This window comes from Scardinius erythrophthalmus (assembly GCF_964197995.2).
Source record: "Scardinius erythrophthalmus genome assembly, chromosome: 14".
In the NCBI taxonomy this organism is placed as follows: domain Eukaryota; kingdom Metazoa; phylum Chordata; class Actinopteri; order Cypriniformes; family Leuciscidae; genus Scardinius; species Scardinius erythrophthalmus.
The window spans coordinates 16,629,184-16,648,148 of record NC_138234.1 but is presented as its reverse complement, the minus strand read 5'-3'; the positions used below and the strand labels follow the sequence as shown (position 1 = coordinate 16,648,148).

Here is an 18,965-nt window from a genome sequence, read left to right as displayed (position 1 = left end):
GTAACCAATTGATTAGATCTCTTTTTGTCAGTATCTCTTCTCCTCCATCTAAATATGTTTGGGTTAATATGTTTCCCTCATTTGAGTGGGACATTTTTTGGGGAGTTCTTAGTCGGTATTGTGTATCAAATACAACCAAAGAAGTGTCTTTTAAAATTGCTCACAGAATATATCCTGTGAAAGACACATTAGAGCGTTTTTTATCTGGATATTGATGGATATTGAGTCTATTGTGCACTTATTTTTTGAATGTCCCTGTTCATCAATCATTTGGTATGAGATGTAATTTCTAGGTGTTAAAATGAACTGCAACCTAGTCTTAAATTTGTCATCTGTCTTACTTCATACAAATGAATTGGACTTTTCTAAAAGAAAAATGTATGTTATCGATTTGTTTCTATTATTAGGAAAATTTCATATTCATCCAACTAAATGTAACTCAAAACCCAACTTTGCTCATTTTAAAGCAGCCTTTAAAATGTATTTTGAGTCTGTAAAGTTTTTTAAAAATCGAAAAGCCCAAAGATCTGTATCTCTGCTAAATGAATTTAATATGTTTGTGATGCCCTTTATCTTTTGTTTGTTTCTTTTCTTTTTTCTCTTTTTTCCCAAATTATTGTTGTTTCAAGTTATACTTATCATATGTGAAAATGTGTAAAAGAAATGTCAAGAACTTGATATCAAATTCTGTAATTTTGAAAAAAAAAAAAAAAAAAAAACTTCAGCTCAAGGTTTCAAACATTGTGTGTAAGTTAGCTCCCTCTAGTGTCACTGATCTGTAACTTTAACTTCAATGAATGGTCAAGCTCTGTTCGTGTTGTGTTTTCAAGAGTTAGTTATAAAATATGTAATTTATGCATTGTTTATGCGTTTGTCTCGGATTCAGTATGGTATGGTTGTGTTGAGCCTTCCATGGCCAGTTTTTCCCTCTGTGTGACTTTTAATGCCATTTTGTTTACATGTTCGCCTCGCTCTGATGACGTCACTGCCAGTCTAGCGCCCTCACTGTACAGCGAGCGAGCAGTCTCATCTGAGTGAGGTGAGTTAACGGCGTTTCCTATATTTACTGATCCGTTAACGAAATTAACATTTTATTCTGGATCACTTCTGTATTGTTTTCATTGCTGCTGTGTCTTTTCTGGGGTGTGTTGACTGAAATAAACATTTAGCTTAGCGGCAATGTTAATTGGGACCTCAGAGATTTTGTGTGTTTTTGTATAGGTGTGAATGATAGTTTCGATGTTTTGACGTTATAATGTCGATATTCATCAGTGCTGCAACAAAGCCACTTGAAGGCAAACATGCAATCTTAGCCGAGAAAAAGTAACTGCTAACCTGATATGCATACTGGGAAGGGGACGAGGCCGTTTTTGTTTAATGGATGATGAGTAGAGGTTTCACAAATGCTGAATAAACCACTTTTCTAAGGAAATAGCTTGTCATTTAATTATTCGACTGCATGTCCCAATCTCTGACATGTTGTCCTTTTTTGGGAACTATAGCCTATGTAGACTTTACTATAAGGAAAATATAATTTTATTAGAGCAGAATAGGACTCATTTATTGCATTACCACCAGCAAATATGTAGCAGTATTTAATATTAGGCGTTGTGTAATATTGAGTTATATTGTCTGAATAAAATAAATGATCTTTCTTTGGCTTTCGACTCGAATTGTAATGAGTATGACTGCCATGTTTGCCTATAATGTTGATGTAATGCATTTTAATGAATAAAGTGAAAATGCATAATTTGATTATAAATATTATAATATATTGTATGCTGTTTAATGAAAATAAAATGTGTTCTCTCTATGGCTACTACTTTTTATAAATAAATTAGACTTGAATTGTAATAATTTATGACTGACATATGCCTAATAGTGATATTTTAATGAATGAAGGTTACCAGAAATATAAATATTTTTATAAATAAAAAAGATATTCAATGGCTTCCATGTTTCTACAATTAAATTGCAGTTACCTTTTTAGTGACTAGTATCACTGCTATGTATGCCCAATAATTAAAAAAAAAAAATGAACAGATTAAAATCTAATCTTAAATGTGGTTTTATGCGCACTGCATTGATAGTAATTTTCAGCTAATAGAGCAATTCACGCTCCTTTTTTCCACTCATTAAAGCACGTTCCACAAACATTGCAGTCCTACTGTACGTTTACTAGTGATATACCATATCACTCAAAAATAGATAATTATTTGCAAGATGAAGAATAAAGTCATTCAATTTCTTCTGATGATTATGTAAGGCTTGTTGTAGGACTGTCTATGTTAACCTCTTATTTGCAAGTCAATATTTTCAGCTCATTCATTATGCTGATGTCTTCAGATCACCTGTAAACTGCTACTTAAAACTCAATGTATTGGTGTCAACAGATTGAGTCAACCTACATGATTATCACTTTTGATACAAAATATACATCTATTGACAGCATTTACTCCATTTAACCACCTGATGAAACCATTTTTCATGCAAAAATAAAACAATAAAAATCAATGAACAAAACCAAAAAAATGAAGTTGATCTCCATTGGTCTGTTATTTTTGCTTATCTGTACATATATTCCAGAGTTTCTTCAGTTTTTTCTCATATCTCTTTATTAGTTTTGATATTTTTACATAGGGGAAAAAATAACAATAGATACGTTTAGAAATATGTAGTAGAATAAATATGGTCATATAAGAGGGACAGTCCAGTTTAAACTGTGTTTAAAAAAAAAAGATATGGTCTGTAATAATTAATATTACAGTTACAAAAATAAATTTTAAACTGGTATATACCTGGAAATTTCCACACAAACTCTTTACATCTTGCCAAGCCAGAAGTGTATTGTTTCTGTTTTTTTAATATATATACATATTCAAATAATTTGTTCTATATTTCTTTGTCAGTATGCCCATATTGCAGATAAAGGTAAAAAAGTGGATACAAATGAATTTGTTTCAAAAACATTCAGCAATTTCACATTTATAAACGTTTAAAATGTGTGTATAAATGAAACCGTCGATTTAATAACTGATTTCTTTTTCATTTTTTTTTTATAGATTTCCTCTTAGGATCACAATTTAGCAATAAATGCTGGAATATTCCCATCAAGTGAAGATTTTATGAGAGGTTATGAAAGAACAGTGAGAACATGAATGATCCAGAAATCTGCAGAATAAAACATGAAGATACTGATGAACTAAGAGGTGATCCTGAAATCTGCAGAATAAAACATGAAGATACTCGAGAACAAAGAGGTTGGTGTTTATTCTTGATTCTTTATTAATGATACTGAAGATTAAGATTATAAAACTTAGCAGGTCAGCCGATTTAGTGGTTTTAGTTAGATAAGTCATAAAACATGTGAAATTACATTGAAGTTGCAAATAATATACCAAAACACTTTCCATAAGCAAGGTACTAGTAATGTCATTTTCTCTTTTTGAGTTTTTCATGTTTAAAAATTAAGCTTTTTACTTTCATTTTAGACATGATGGAAGAGAACAAGGAGAGTGAAGAAATTAGTGAAGCAGAAGAAAAATTTGTCAAAACTAAGGAAAGTTGCTCACAGACCGAAAGTAATTTTGAACTGAAAAAAGAAGCCAAAAAATATTTCACCTGCCCTCCTTGTGGAAAGAGTTTCACATACAAGAAAAGTCTTAAACTTCACATAAGAATTCATAGTGGAGAGAAGCCTTTCACATGTGATCAGTGTGGGAAGAGCTTCACACTGAAAGGAAACCTTAAGAAACACACAGCAATCCACACCGGAGAGAAGCCACACACATGTGATCAATGTGGGAAGAGTTTCTCACGAAAAGGAAACCTTAAAGAACACATGAAAATCCACACTGGAGAGAAGCCGTACACATGTGATCAGTGTGGTAAAAACTTTGGTGGGGCAGATGCACTGAAGGTCCACTTGAACGTTCATTCAAATGAGAAGCCCCATGTGTGTCCTTTGTGTGGAAAAAACTTCAGTCAGCTGGTTGCTTTAAAATTACACCTGAAAAGACACAGTGGTGTCAAGGATTATATGTGCTTTGATTGTGGGAAGACCTTTTTTAAAAATGTTGAATTGAAAAAGCACCAGAGAATTCACACGGGAGAAAAACCTTACAAGTGTTCACACTGTGACAAGAGATTCAGTCAGTTGGGAAACATGAAAACTCATGAGAAGACCCACACTGGAGAGAAACCACACACGTGTGATCAGTGTGGGAAGAGTTTCACACAAAAAGGAACCCTTAATGATCACATGAATATCCACACTGGAGAGAGGCCATACATATGTGATCAATGTGGGATGAGTTTCAGACATATAAGCGCTTTTAAATCACATCTGTATTCTCATTCGGGAGAAAGAAAGTTTTTCTGTGATCAGTGTGGTAAAAACTTTTTTGGGGCAGATACCCTGAAGAAGCACCTGAGAGTTCATGCAAAGGAGAAGCCTTACGTGTGTTCTTCATGTGGAAAGAGTTTTAAATGGCTGGGCGCTTTTAAAATTCACCAGAAAATACATACCGGTTTTAAACCTCATGCATGTGTTGAGTGTTTGAGGACATTTGCTACACCTAACAAATTGAAACGTCACCAGAGAATTCACACTGGAGAAAAACCTTACAAGTGTTCACACTGTAACATGAGATTCAATCAGTCACAACATCTGAAAGCACACGAGAGGATTCACACCGGAGAGAAGCCGTATCACTGCCATGCATGTCGGAAGAGTTTCACTCAATTAGCTACTCTACTCACTCATACAAAAAACAGCTGTCCAAAGTCAAGGTAAGTGCTTGATTTCTTTCAGAATCTACACTTTCAGGTGTGACACTGCATCCTCTTCAAATATGCGATTTGTATAACTATGGCTACGTTTACACGTAGGTGGCTATTTTCATAAACGGATATTTCACCCCTCTTCGTTTTCAAAAATAACATCGTGCACACGAACCTGTGTATATGCTATCAAGAGCATGCCAAACCTGTAGGTGGCAGTGTAACGAGAAGCTCAAGCCCACCTTAGCCAATCAGAATCCCGAAAATAGTCACATTCTCTGACGTCGCTACCTAAAACTCCGGTTTTCTCTGTTTACATGCAAACGTGCAAACGAAGATTTTCAAAATCTCCACTCTGGCCGGAGTTTTTAGAAAGATTCGGTTTCATTGGCGAATCCTCCGTTTGCGTGTAAACGAAGGGCGCAAACGAAGGGAAATGTCTCCGTTTTTCAAAATAACCATATACGTGTAAACGGGGCCTATAACTCTGAGTTTATGTCTTAACTGCTGCAGTGTGTGGCAGGACATATTTTTGATTCGTTATGATAGATAGCCCCGCCTACCGGGAAAATTCATTGGTCATAAATCCCTCTCCACATAACAATGTTAAACATCAGATATACTTTGGTCGGTTATTGTACCACATCGTGCAGCATTGTGACTGGAATCACATCTTGTCATGTCACATACGGCTGGGACATGATTTGAGATTCAGATAAGCTCAAAAATGGATATCGAAGTGAAACAGCTAAATTATTTAGATTAGACTAATTTAAATGAACATCAAAGACAATTTATGAAAGCAAATGTGTTGCTGTGGCTTTGACAAAAATTGATGATCCCATGTTATCCAGCATGACTAGAAAATCTTGAGTCACATGATCAATGTAATGTGATTAGTCACTAAAGAGTGCAGAATCTGAAATGTAAAATATTTATCTTGCATAATTTTTTTGTTAACTGTTTTTGGCAGAACAATGACAGAGATCACAGTTACACTGGAAGAAGATGAAGTTGAGGAGTCGAAAGTTCTTCATGATACTGAAAAACAAAGAGGTTGGTGTTTATTCTTGATTTCTTATTAATAATGCTGAAGGCTCACTAGATTTAGTGGCTGAAGATCTTCATAAAAGTGGGGGGGGGGGGCATGTTTGGCTGTGCAACCTTGATCAAAATGAAACTACAAATCTTTTCATGTTAAAACATTTATCACATATAGCACAGATAGAAAAAAATAATTATGAAATTCATTCACAAATTAATTGATTATATACGTAAAAAAAGAAAAGAAAAAGCCCAAAATACAGAAATTCTGGCAGTTGTAATGTCTACATGCATTCACACAAAATGAGGAATCTTTTCCCTCTTTTTTAAGGTAGTGTATTAAGTGTCTGGCACCTTTGGTCAGAAAGAGTGGGAACCCTGAGAAATGGGCTGGCCAATAACATGTCTATATAACATGTGTCACATGTCTATAGCTGCTACAAATGCATAGTGTATTTCAGACCATTTGGTAGCATTAGCACACTGAACTTGGCTCAGTCTAAAAACTTAGTGTATGCAGCACGCATTACTAAACTTTCAGATTGTGAATGGGGAATAAACAGAAAAAGAGAAGAGACTCCCTTTAAAATGACTAGGGCTTTCAATCTCTAAAGGGCAAGCTCACTAAATTCTGTACTACCGCGAAAACTCCCGTTAATTGTCTTAATTGTACAATGAATGTTTTATTCACATTGTGTTTACACTTTGTTGGTTATAATGTAAAGATTTGCATTGAACAAAACCGTGTGCTTTTTCAGCAGTATTAAGCAGTTGTCTACTTTCTATTATTACATCATGACCTTTCCCTTCACATTTCTCTCAGATTTATTTCACGATTTACTGAAAATTAAAGCATTTTACTTTCATTTTAGACCTGATGGAAAGGGAAGAACTGAGTGAAGCGGAGGAGAAAATTCATGTTAATACTGGTGAAAAATCATCGAGTTGCTGTCATTAGCCTGGAACACACCAAGCCGACGCCGATGAACTAGCGCTGTTGAAAGCCGACTGTGTTGTCGCCTCTCGTCGGGGTAAAAAGCTGCACTTGACACACCGAGAGAACTACTGCAGACTGTTAGCTAGAATGCGTGTATTGCGTCTGCGTGTAAGTGTAAGTGTAAGTGAGACAACTGTCTATTTCTGCAGATATATTAATCTATATTCGTCATTCAAAAAGGGAAACCTACGCTGCAGGCTGCAGATACACAAACCGTAAAAAAGCAGTGCGTGTTTACCGTTTTGACTATCAATCCTGCTAAACACTATTTCACTCCTTTCGTGTTAATATTGAAATATTCGCCACTCAGGTAAGATGACGTAACATAGAACAGCCTTCTATCTGTACCGTTTTGACTTCTTAGCTCGCTGTTTTGCTGTTATTCTCGTGCACTGACTGAACAGCCAATCAGAGTTCCCTCTTTCACAGAAGGCCCGACGCCAATTCAACATGTCAAATTGGCCAGAAAAAAGCCGGTGAGGACCAATTTCAGCAATGGTGTGGAACACATTGAGAAAACTTAGTCAGCCGACGCACAGAAACTGCCCAACGGCCGACCGTCGGCTTGGTGTAGACTGATGTAGACACACACTAACCTTCAGGAGCACAGGAACTTCTTGTTCTCCGAACTGGTCCAAGCTACAGAAACAGATACTGGAAATAAACAAATAACTTTAGAAATTTAACAGCTAAGTACTTTATGGCCACGCAAGCCTGGCTAAAGAAAGAACGTTGTCAACGTTAGGTAGTTTGGAAAAGACGCATTGGTTCAGAGATGGCACAGCTCAAGCCCCACAAAGATAATGGCAGAGGTTGTTTGATCCCAGGACAAAAGACTAAAAAAGACCTTAAAGACCTCAGAATGAGCCCAGGGTTGAAATCGCTTAAAACCACAGAGACTGAGACTTTACATTTCAAAATACATGAATTCATCTCAAACCAATTCTTGACGGACAATCAAACATCGTTCAACTACATAATTCTGTATCATGTCAACCTATATATGTGACCATTATGCTTAGATCACATATAAGTCATGCAATTGTTATTATTATTGGATGGTTGACTGAAAGTGTTTCTTGTCTCCTGTGATCAGTATGATCATATGCTCATAATTCAGAAGATGGCTTGATTGAAATCTGTGTAAAATATATCTTATTCATATAATAGGAATCAAGTCTAAACTGTACTATCTGCTAGAGCTGAGACCACAGATAACACATGTTTTACGATGAGAGGGGAAGAAAATGCCACCTCTCCAAATAAAAACAGTGTCTTCTTACCAATTAGTCACTGGTTTTATTGGAGAGGTGGCATTTTCTTCCCTTCCCCCTCATCGTAAATCATGTATCTGTGGTCTCGGCTCTAACAGAGAGTACAGTTCTTCAGGAGGCTGGACAAACATTTGAGTTTAAAATCTTAGGACACGAACAAAACATTGGAGCAGCCATGACGATGGATTAGACGACTGATTTAGAGTAACCATGTAGACAAGAAGACAAAAAGACTGCAGATCAAGATCAGAAGAACATGGTTTATACAGTTTCTTTCAAGCCATCTAACTACTCTCGTCTCACTTTTCTTTCTCTTAGTTTCTTTTCTTTTCCGTTGATTCTCAGTTTTAAGTTCACTGCGAAGCCCGCTTCCAACTTAAAAAATGTTCCATCTATCCGCCAACACACCACGTGATAGGCCGCCCTAGCCTCCTGAGACCCTGCGACCTCATATGAGGACATTACATTTTTGCCTCTTGACACAATGATAGTCAAATTTGTAAATCTTAGTCCTGCTGGCCACATTTAGGGACACTGCCCACACCATCTTGTGGTGATATCACAACATTACACCAATGTCAGTGAGAAGAAAATGGCTGGAATATCAGCAAAACACTTCTACACCAGTTCCCGAAAGAAAAATGACCCAGGTAAAAAATCTATTCAAATTATATGAATGAAACAAATGTACTTATGTACAATACTGTCTCTATCATCATATGGGGATTGTTGTGAACTTAGAATCGAAAGACCAGGAGACTTGGTTTGTATCTTCAGCAGGATTCTTTATTGAGAACACGAGCTGTCGTTAGCTGCAGTCACCAAAGTCTGACATGAAATGTTCTCTTACAGTTTATATACATTTAGGGGCAGGAACCGAAAAAGACAGGTTTAGGAACCGGTTTTAGACAGAGCATTGCCCACCCTAATCCACTCAGCATATCTATTCAAACACTGAGACCCGAGTACAGGACTGGCTGGACTTTCTTGCTAAAACACAAACTCCAAGAGTTTCAGTAAAACAGGACTGACCAGAGTCGTTTGCTAGAAAACTCTGATAATCATAATTTATACCTAACCTTAACATGCTAAATTCAATGTAAACCTAAATTAAACATTTTAATAAATATGCTTTCCCACACTTGCCCCTTTGAGAGTCTAAAAAAAACTCTCACAAAATACAAATTTATGCACTTAAAAGTTAATTCTTGTAACTTGTGTAAGTTACAAGCACAAAGTTAATTCTTGTAACTTGTGTAAGTTACAGGCACAAAGTAAAATCTTGTAACTTGTGTAAGTTACAGGCACAAAGCAAGTTCAATCTTGTAACTTGTGTAAGTTACAGGCACATAGTTCAATCTTGTAACTTGTGTAAGTTACAGGCACATAGTTCAATCTTGTAACTTGTGTAAGTTACAGGCACATAGCAAGTTCAAGTTCTCTGTTGGATCCATTAACCCGGTGCAGCACTCAGGTACACCATACGATGGGATTAATGCTCCAGGAGTTCTTGACCACCACGTTTGAACACAAGTGAGCCCGGGAATGCAGCCATCTTTGTAGATAAAAGGAGCTGAATTTTGTAGCTGTGGAGAGCTTGTGGTGGAGTGTGTATTTTCTCTGATAGCTGGTAGAACATAAACCAGGGTGCACCTGCCGTTGAATTGGCTGGGTAGGATGCTGTAGACAGAGATAGGGTGTGCAACCCATGGGATTCTGGCTCCTACTGAAGGTGCATGTGGCATGCAAACGTTCTTTTCAGCAAACAAGGCATTTCTTGACATATTCATCAGCTCTAAGAAGATGTTGTTTCTGGGGTCCACACTTTGTGCGATGGCCATGATGGTTAGTAGTTGTACGACAATCTTGATCATGATGAGGGATGACTGAAGTTCCCGTAGGCGAGTCTGCGTTGTGTATCTTTTTTTCTTTTTTCTTCTGTGTTGGTTGTAGTCTGTGCAGTTGGTTTAGTTGTTTTCTGGAGGTTGGGTCTTCATATGCAGGTGTGTAGGTCAGTGCATATGATTAAAAACAAACAAACAAAGAACAACTGCAACAGACCAGTATTCATTGTAAAGACTACAAAAATTAGGGTTGTATGTATCCTCTATTCTGATCAACAGAGGTTACACTTGTTAACACAGCTTAACTATTGTTAACTCTCCAAATGACCAACACTTCACACTTAACCTCCCTGCCTACAAAAAAAAAACAGAGGATAAACAAAAAAATAACTAGCACGTAAGCTAATTCTTCTCTGCCTGAAGCAAAGGATAAACCAAAATATTAGCACATATGCTAAAATTCTTCTCTGCCTAAAGCAAAGGATCAACTGAAAATAACTAGCACGTAAAGCTAATTCTTCTCTGCCTAAAGCAAAGGATAAACCAAAATAACTAGCACGTAAAGCTAATTCTTCTCTGCCTAAAGCAAAGGATAAACCAAAATAACTAGCACGTAAAGCTAATTCTTCTCTGCCTAAAGCAAAGTATAAACCAAAATAACTAGCACGTAAAGCTAATTCTTCTCTGCCTAAAGCAAAGGGTACACAATATTAACCTATAATGTTAATCTTCTCTGACGGGCAGAGGGTCTCTTTCATCTCTAAAAAAACCTTTTTTTTTTTTTTTTAGAGGATAACTTAGTTAACAAAACCCTGCAGCTGTCTGTTAAACTCTTCTCTGAAAGGTACAGAGGATAAACACATATACTGGTCTGTAGCGGTTCTTTGAATGGAGGGTCTTTGAAAACTCACTAACCCTTGGTTGTGAAGGAAGATTGTGGAACTCAGTCAGGCTTTGAGATCTTTGAGCTTGAAGTTTCAATCTGGAGGAAGCTGAATCTTTGTTTAGCTGGAAGTTTCGCTCTGGATTTCAAAAGATGCAGTCTGGAAAGCAGATCTTTTGTTGAGCTTGCTGTTTCAATCTGGATTCAGGTCTTTGAGCTTGAAGTTCTTTGAGTTTCCTTTTTCTCCATCCGGGTCACGGCACCATCTGTTGTGAACTTAGAATCGAAAGACCAGGAGACTTGGTTTGTATCTTCAGCAGGATTCTTTATTGAGAACACGAGCTGTCGTTAGCTGCAGTCACCAAAGTCTGACATGAAATGTTCTCTTACAGTTTATATACATTTAGGGGCAGGAACCGAAAAAGACAGGTTTAGGAACCGGTTTTAGACAGAGCATTGCCCACCCTAATCCACTCAGCATATCTATTCAAACACTGAGACCCGAGTAGAGGACTGGCTGGACTTTCTTGCTAAAACACAAACTCCAAGAGTTTCAGTAAAACAGGACTGACCAGAGTCGTTTGCTAGAAAACTCTGATAATCATAATTTATACCTAACCTTAACATGCTAAATTCAATGTAAACCTAAATTAAACATTTTAATAAATATGCTTTCCCACAGGATTAAAATTTGACATATTTTAGTAATAGTAGCACTCTAGGACATCAGTAAATGTGAAGCACTTGTTTGAGGACATTGGGACTATATAACGTTATTTATTTTATTCTACCATGTGGTTAGTTAAACTTGGGAATATTTAGATGGATCGCAATAGCATTGAAAAAACAACAACATTTGTCTGTGTATGTGTGTGTGTGTGTAAGTATCAGTGTTTATCACTTGTGGTAAATCATGGTAAATCACACTTGAAACATGGTAAATCATAGTAAATAATACTACAATATGGTTTATCAAGTTGAATTATGCTAGAATCCTGGTAAATCATTCTAGAATGACAATAAAATATGACTTTATTGATCTTAAAATGGTGAAAAGAGTCAATTCAATATTTCACTCAGAGAAAGCCACTTTTAAGAAAGTCTCTTGGTATCGGTAAATATCGGATATCGGCAGATAGGCCTACTCAAACTAGGGCTGTGCAAAAATTATTTTTAATTATGTGCAAAAATTCTTTTTTTAATTAAATTATAATTATTAATTAAACTATTGCGATATTTTTTTCACGATAGTGTATCGATATTTCAACCTCTAGTATCGATACAAAAAAATAAAAATAAAATAAATTTCATCAAATCCCTGTGTGCGTCAAACGACCTCCTCCACCGCTGGTCCGCTGCTGTAGTTGTCGCTGACTCACGACAGTTGTCAACTGTCACTCAACTGTCCAGTTGTATCAGGCGCCGGACTGGACAAAAGCGAAGCGAACTGCGCGAGCGAGCAACAGAGATCGAGAGAGACCGAGTGTATCCGCGCGCGAGAGAAACCGAGGGTGTCTGCGTGCGAGAGAGACCGAGTCCGAGCATTAGTATTGGACTGGTACACACATAGTAATATAATTACTATATAAGACGCATGGAAGTTCGATTAATGGACAACAATAATCAGTGCAAACGTCTTGTTTTGAACTATTGTTTAATAAATATAAATAATTCGAACACATAAACTTCCATATGGAGGATTAAATAAGATTGAATGTATGTAGTAATAATATATAAATATTATATAAGAGGCATGGACGTTCGATTAATGGACAACAATATAAATAAAAACAACAATTAAATTATTATAAACAATAGTTCAAAACAAGACGTTTGTAGTACTGATTATTGCTGTCCATTAATCGAACTTCCATGCCTCTTATAGTATATAATATTATGTACCAATTAGGCTACTAATGATGGGGCACACTCGGTCTCTCTCGCGCGCAGACACACTCCGACTCTCGCGCACTGTCGCTCGCGCACGCAGACACACTCGACACAATGCAAATACCTTTGCGAATAAATTGGAATTAAAGTTTTTGTCTGCTGAGTTATCAATATAATGTGATACACATACCTGAATACCCCAGGTGGTACATAAAAAGTTGTATATTCAGCTCTATTTCTTTATTTTTTATTACATTTTTGATTTAAAAAAAAAATATTGCAATATATCGCAATATGTATTGTATTGTATCGTATTGTGATATATCGTATCGTGACCCATGTATCGTGATATGTATCGTATCGTGAGGCCCTTGCCAATACCCAGCCCTAACTCAAACCCCAGTATCGGTATCGGTAGCAAAAAAGCTGGATCTCTAATTTTTTCACGTTATCATTACAGGGAAACTTTCATTGTCAAGAGCAGAACGATTGCTCATGGCAATTGCAGACAACTCTGAGGTGGAGGACCTCTCAGATGGGGAAGATAATGATCCTGCTGTGGACGAAGTCATTCCACAAGATGTTGACCTCATGGATGAGCAACCTGATTTTTCACCACCCGATTCATCAGGAGATGATTCCGGTGAAGAATACACACCACCTGATGCAGCTGAAGATACTGACTCTGAGAATGAAAGTCAGCCAAATCATCCACAAGTGCACAGACGTGGACGTAAACAACAGCATGTTGAGAATGATGAGCTGGATGAGGAAGATCAGAGACATGGAGAGCCCAGACCAGAACCAAGGAATGCTGGACGTGGAGAACGCTGGAGGTCTGCTCCATTTAGACCAAATTTGGTCCAGTTTCAGGATGGAGATGATGGACTGAAAGATGAGCGAACAGGTTGGCAGCCACTGGATTATGTGGAGCAGTACATTGACTCAGACCTGATGAAACTCATTGCTGACTGCACAAATGCCATGTCACTGGGTAACGGTGTGAGATCTCTCAAAACTTCGGTAGATGAGATGTATCACTTTTTTGGAACAGCAATCTTGATGTCTTGCGTGCCTTATCCACAGATAAGGATGTTTTGGTCCAATGCCCTACAAATCCCCGCCATTAGTAACACAATGTCGCGTGATCGCTTCTTCAAACTTAGGAGCCATCTGAAAGTAGTTATTGACTATGATGTCTCAGAAGATAAGAGGGAAACCGACAAATTCTGGAAGGTGAGGCCTTTTATGGACCGTATACTTACCGGCTGCCGCCTTCAGGCTCGTCCAGAATGCGTCTCAATAGACGAGCAGATGATCCCGTTTACAGGGGCCTGTCCATTCCGACAATACATGCCACTAAAGCCAAATCCAGTGGGAATGAAGAACTTTGTGCTGGCATCTGTGGATGGACTCGTGCTAGACTTTGAAGTCTATCAAGGTTCAAAAACCCTGGCTTCGAAGGTTCAGGACTCAAATGGATTGGGTCTAGGAACACTAGTCATCAAACGTCTTTCTGAAACCCTCACTGCTGGCACACAAGTGTATTGTGATCGCTTCTTTACCACCATACAAGCAGTTGATCACATGCTGAAGGATGATATTTATCTTACTGGTACAGTGATGAAGGGCCGAGTCAAACAAGCAATGAACAAGTTACCCGATGACAAAACCCTGAAACACCAAGGGAGAGGTGCCGTCTCCTCAGTAACCAGGGCAGATGGGAAACTATGCGTGGTCAAGTGGTACGACAACAAGCCAGTTGTAATGCTCTCCACTGTTCACTCAAAGCAGCCAGAAGATACTTGCCAGCGGTGGTCCAAGAAGGGAAAAAAGTATGTGACGGTGACACGACCAAGCATCGTGCGCGAGTACAACTCAAAGATGGGAGGTGTTGACATGTCAGATAGGATGATGAGCTACTACCGAATGTCTGTGCGGACGAAGAAGTGGACAATTCGCATGCTGATGCACTTCACAGATCTTGCCCTTGTCAACAGCTGGCTGCTGTATCGCAGAGATAACCAGGAAAATGGCACCCTAAGGAAATCTGTCTTGAAGTTTCTTGAGTTTCGCATGGTAGTGGCTCAGGTATTCCTCAGCAAGTGTGATGTTCTTCATGAAGGTGCTCATGTCGCAGAAGAAGAGAATGAGAACGGACACCTTCCACCACCAGGCAAAAAATCTCAGGTCGCTCCAGTCCCCCATATCTCAGTCCGTTCCAGTGCTGCTCATCTCCCGGAGATGGTGGCCTTGAAAAACCCCATGCGTTGCAGAGCACAAGGCTGCACTGGGAAATCCCGTGTGCGATGCATGACATGCAATGTGCATCTGTGCTTGCAAAGTGAACGGAACTGCTTTGCAGCATTTCACACCGGCCAATAGGGGCTATTCCAGACAGGCTGGAAAGATAGAGGGAGCTAGTTAGAAAAAAAGCCACAGTTCAAAGGCTGCTCTGGTGAATCCAACTGTTTTTGGACTGTTACTGTTACAGTTTGCACTTTAGCTTTTTTGTTTCAGGCTGTTTACATTTTATGTAGGCTATACACTCTGATGTTTACATTTTCAAATAAACTGTGAAAATGTGTCAAATGAACTTTTTTACCAATGGAGTCTATTTGTGTCATACAGTAAGACCCACTGTACTCGTAAGAGGACATTCATTTTTGAGAGAACTACTTATTGTATTAAGCTGAAATTTAGAATGTTGACTAATTAGGACCTTCTGGCCCCAACAGCAAATAATATTTCATAAAGTTATGATAGACCCACTGTCCTCACATGAGGACAACCTTTTCTGCAAAAACTACTTCCTGTACAAAAACAAATTTTAGTTATTATACTTATTAGGTCCTACTTATCCCAAATAGCACTCTGTAAAAAAAAATTACATCCCCAAGTCAAAAATTTCAAGTGACCGATAACATCTAAATTTTTCAATTAGTCTGACGCATTATTTCTCATTGAGCCAATGTTAACAGACTATTGCAACAAGAATTTCACTTGGGCCAATTGAAAAATGTAGATGTTATCGGTCACTTGAAATTTTTGATTTGGGAGGGTTAGAAATTTTTTAAAATGCACACCAGGCAAACTCTCGGGTCTCAGGAGGCTAGACATCTATCCAGACACGAGGAGACTGCCAGCCAATCAACGAACCCGGGAAACCCCCTTTTACAGCGACCAGTATTTTTTCTAATCAAACCGTTTTCAGAACGATAATGTTACAGAAGGAACACAAACGTTAAAATACTGATTCTGCCTGGCGTGAACCGATTTAATTATTTTTATTTATTTTTAAGCCCTGCAATCAATGTAATATTTGTTAAGAAATACAGTAGCTTTAGCATACTGAAAAGCTAAAAAGCTACAGCAAAGTGGTAATGTAACTGTTTTTGATGTAATTAAACTAATAATTAAGAGGGATGCTGCACAGACGCAGATAATGCAGACGCATGATCTCTGTCTCTGTCATTAATTCATTTAAATAAATGTTATCTTTCCAAACTCCTTCGTCTCTGTGTCTGATTTAAAGCATGCAGAATGCTAGATCCATTGCCAAAATAACACATCAGTGGTTTATTGACACCATGCTGTTCATTCAAATCATGCAATTGCTTTTCTGGGAAAATGAGCAGCCCTCTCTTGTCTTTAGTGTCTTCATATTTCTCCCCATATTCCAAATCAACTGACAATAGCTACGTTTACATGCACAACTTTTGTTTCATTCGGACTGAATTCATTCCGATTGATGAATCTGAATGTAGTGTTTACATGAATGCTAAACAAGTGATAGGGTTGATGTGCGCGTTTATATGTCACAAGCTTTAAATCGTAATAGATTTTGACATGCGCACACTGCACGAATATACAGAGTTTCCCGCTGTTTGTGCATACTAACTATTCTCTTACATTGGTTCTTTATTTGTTTTAAACAGCAGACTTAATATTTATCAATTTCTGGTCATAATTTGAAGTAAATACTCATATGAACCGTTGTGCCGTGCTGCTTATATTTATTACGCAGTAAAACTGCACCTCCCTGCACCCAAAACCAGTCATCAGTGGACGAGAATCCGAAAAGTGTTTGCGTGTTCTCGCGATCGTATTAGAAAAGGAATGAACCACCCCTTTCAATCCAAACAAAATTTAATCCGGATTGAGCTCAATTAAGGTGTTCACATGAAGGCTTTTCAGTGCCATCGAGCTGTCAATCCGATTACTAACGGATTATTTGGTTGCATGTAAACATGGCCAATGATAGTAAAAGTTCGGAAGAGCGATCCTATCTTCTGTAAGAGCAAGACATTTATATTTGATTGTTACGTCATTATGTGACATCTGTGGCTTGGGTGTTCTTTGTAGTTTTTCTTTCCTTCGTATTGGTTTCTGCCACTCTCCGTTTTTACTTTCTCTTTCACAGGCGACGTGCTGATTGGTCTTTAGTGTGACCTATCCTGGAAATGAAATATAACACTTTCAGGTAAAAATGTATCATGCCAATTACACAATTAAACAACAAGAAGCCAATTCAGAAATTACATGACATCAATTGCTCAATTGAGTTAGGGAAACTTGACTTGAGTTAGGGAAAAGGAAGGGAGTAGGAAGAGGGGGACTCATAGATAAGTGAGGAGAGATGTTTTGGCAAGGCAGTGTGCTCTTTCTTTGAGATCTTCTCTCCAAATTTATGTTTTATTGCTGGGTGTTTAATCTTGTCTTCTGTCAAAAGGCCCGGGTATACTTCATTGTCGTGTGCGCAAGCCTTTCAAAGTATTCTGCTTTGGCCGTGAGCGCGGAAAGAGGCATTTGGCGCATTCGCTCTAGCCAGTGGACTTTGTTTTCTCGTGCTCAGGTTACTGACAGTGCATTGTCCACATGGACACAGAAATTTGGCTGCAGACGTTCATAGAACCTCCTCGAAAATTATGTCGGAAAGTGTGCGGACCGTTGCAGAAAGCATACTGTCGAAGTATACTTTGGGCTTTTTGCAGGAAAACCAGCCTTACACAGGTTTGGAACTACATAAGGGTGAGTGAATGATGGCAGACGTATCATCTTTGGGTGAAATGTCCCTTTAAGTGAGAGTAGACTGATTACAGTATATTAAAACAGATTTAAGTAATCAGTCTAATACATAGAAAGTGCATTAGATCCAATGAATCCAATTTTATTTTTGATGAAATGAAACCAGTGACTGAGATATATACAACTAAATACATTTTAACTGAAAAAGGTGGTGAATATCATAAGTCTGATCACTTAAAGGTGCAGTGTGTAAAATTTATGAGGATCTATTGTCAGAAATGCATTATTATATACATAACTATGTTTTCAGTGGTGTATAAAGACCTTACAAAATGAACCGTTATGTTTTTATTACCTTAGAATTAACCAGTTTTATCTACATACACCGCGGGTCCCCTTACACATTAAAGCTGCCGTCGGCAAGATTTTTTTGATCATATTCACTGAAACCGACACTATGCACTGACAGAACAACATAAATCAGCCGGTTTTAGAAAAAACCCGCGCTTCTACCTCCATCTGAAGCCTGTTATTTGTTTTGCAAAAATCCATCCGGTTCTTCTGGTCCAATCAGCGCAGGGCTGTGTGAGATCAGACTGTCAATCACAGTTCGTGCACACACCACAGATCCCCCCTCCCCCGCGCACGTTACAATATCACATGCACACGCCTGAAGTTAGCAGGTGTGTTGGATTGTACGAAGCGTGATGGCGGAAAGAAAATCTACTAACAAGCTTCCAATTCCTCGGTTAACAACCAAAGCTAGGAGGTCCAAAACAACCAAGGAAAAGAAAATGATGCTTCGATGCTGAAGAGACGGGTGCGTTCACAGAAAATCAGGTGCACACGCACTGACGAGCACAAACTCGATGGGAGGGTGCTTGGTGATAGTGGGGGAGGGGCATGAGAGTTGTAAACATACATTTTTTTGGCTAAGTCCCCTCAATCTGCCAGACTTGCCGACTGCAGCTTTAAGTCACCATTTTGCGCCGCCATGTTTCTACAGTAGCCCTAAATAGACAAACTTCTCTACAGAGTGCGCTTCGTAACTCTGTTGTTTTTCTTCTTTGTTGGTGTTTTTAGAGGCAACTTGCACCGCCACAATGCAACATCGCAAAATCGCAACCGAACTGCTAGATGCACCTAAAATCTACACACTGCACCCTTAAACAGTAGATTAACAGCGCACTTCTGATTTGAGGCATCATTCACGTCTGAAGCAC

General features: G+C 38.2%; 1 protein-coding gene across 1 annotated transcript; it reads left to right on the top strand.

Moving 5' to 3' along the window:
* The first annotated feature begins 1,004 nt into the window (after nt 1-1,004).
* On the top strand, nt 1,005-15,629 carry LOC308702539 (uncharacterized protein). The gene is made up of 5 exons (XM_081385465.1): nt 1,005-1,039; nt 3,063-3,260; nt 3,492-4,791; nt 5,756-5,838; nt 13,175-15,629. The coding sequence occupies exons 2-5, from the start codon at nt 3,155-3,157 to the stop codon at nt 15,097-15,099; spliced, it is 3,414 nt and encodes a 1,137-aa protein (XP_081241591.1). The 5' UTR covers nt 1,005-1,039; nt 3,063-3,154; the 3' UTR covers nt 15,100-15,629.
* Nucleotides 15,630-18,965: the final 3,336 nt, after the last annotated feature.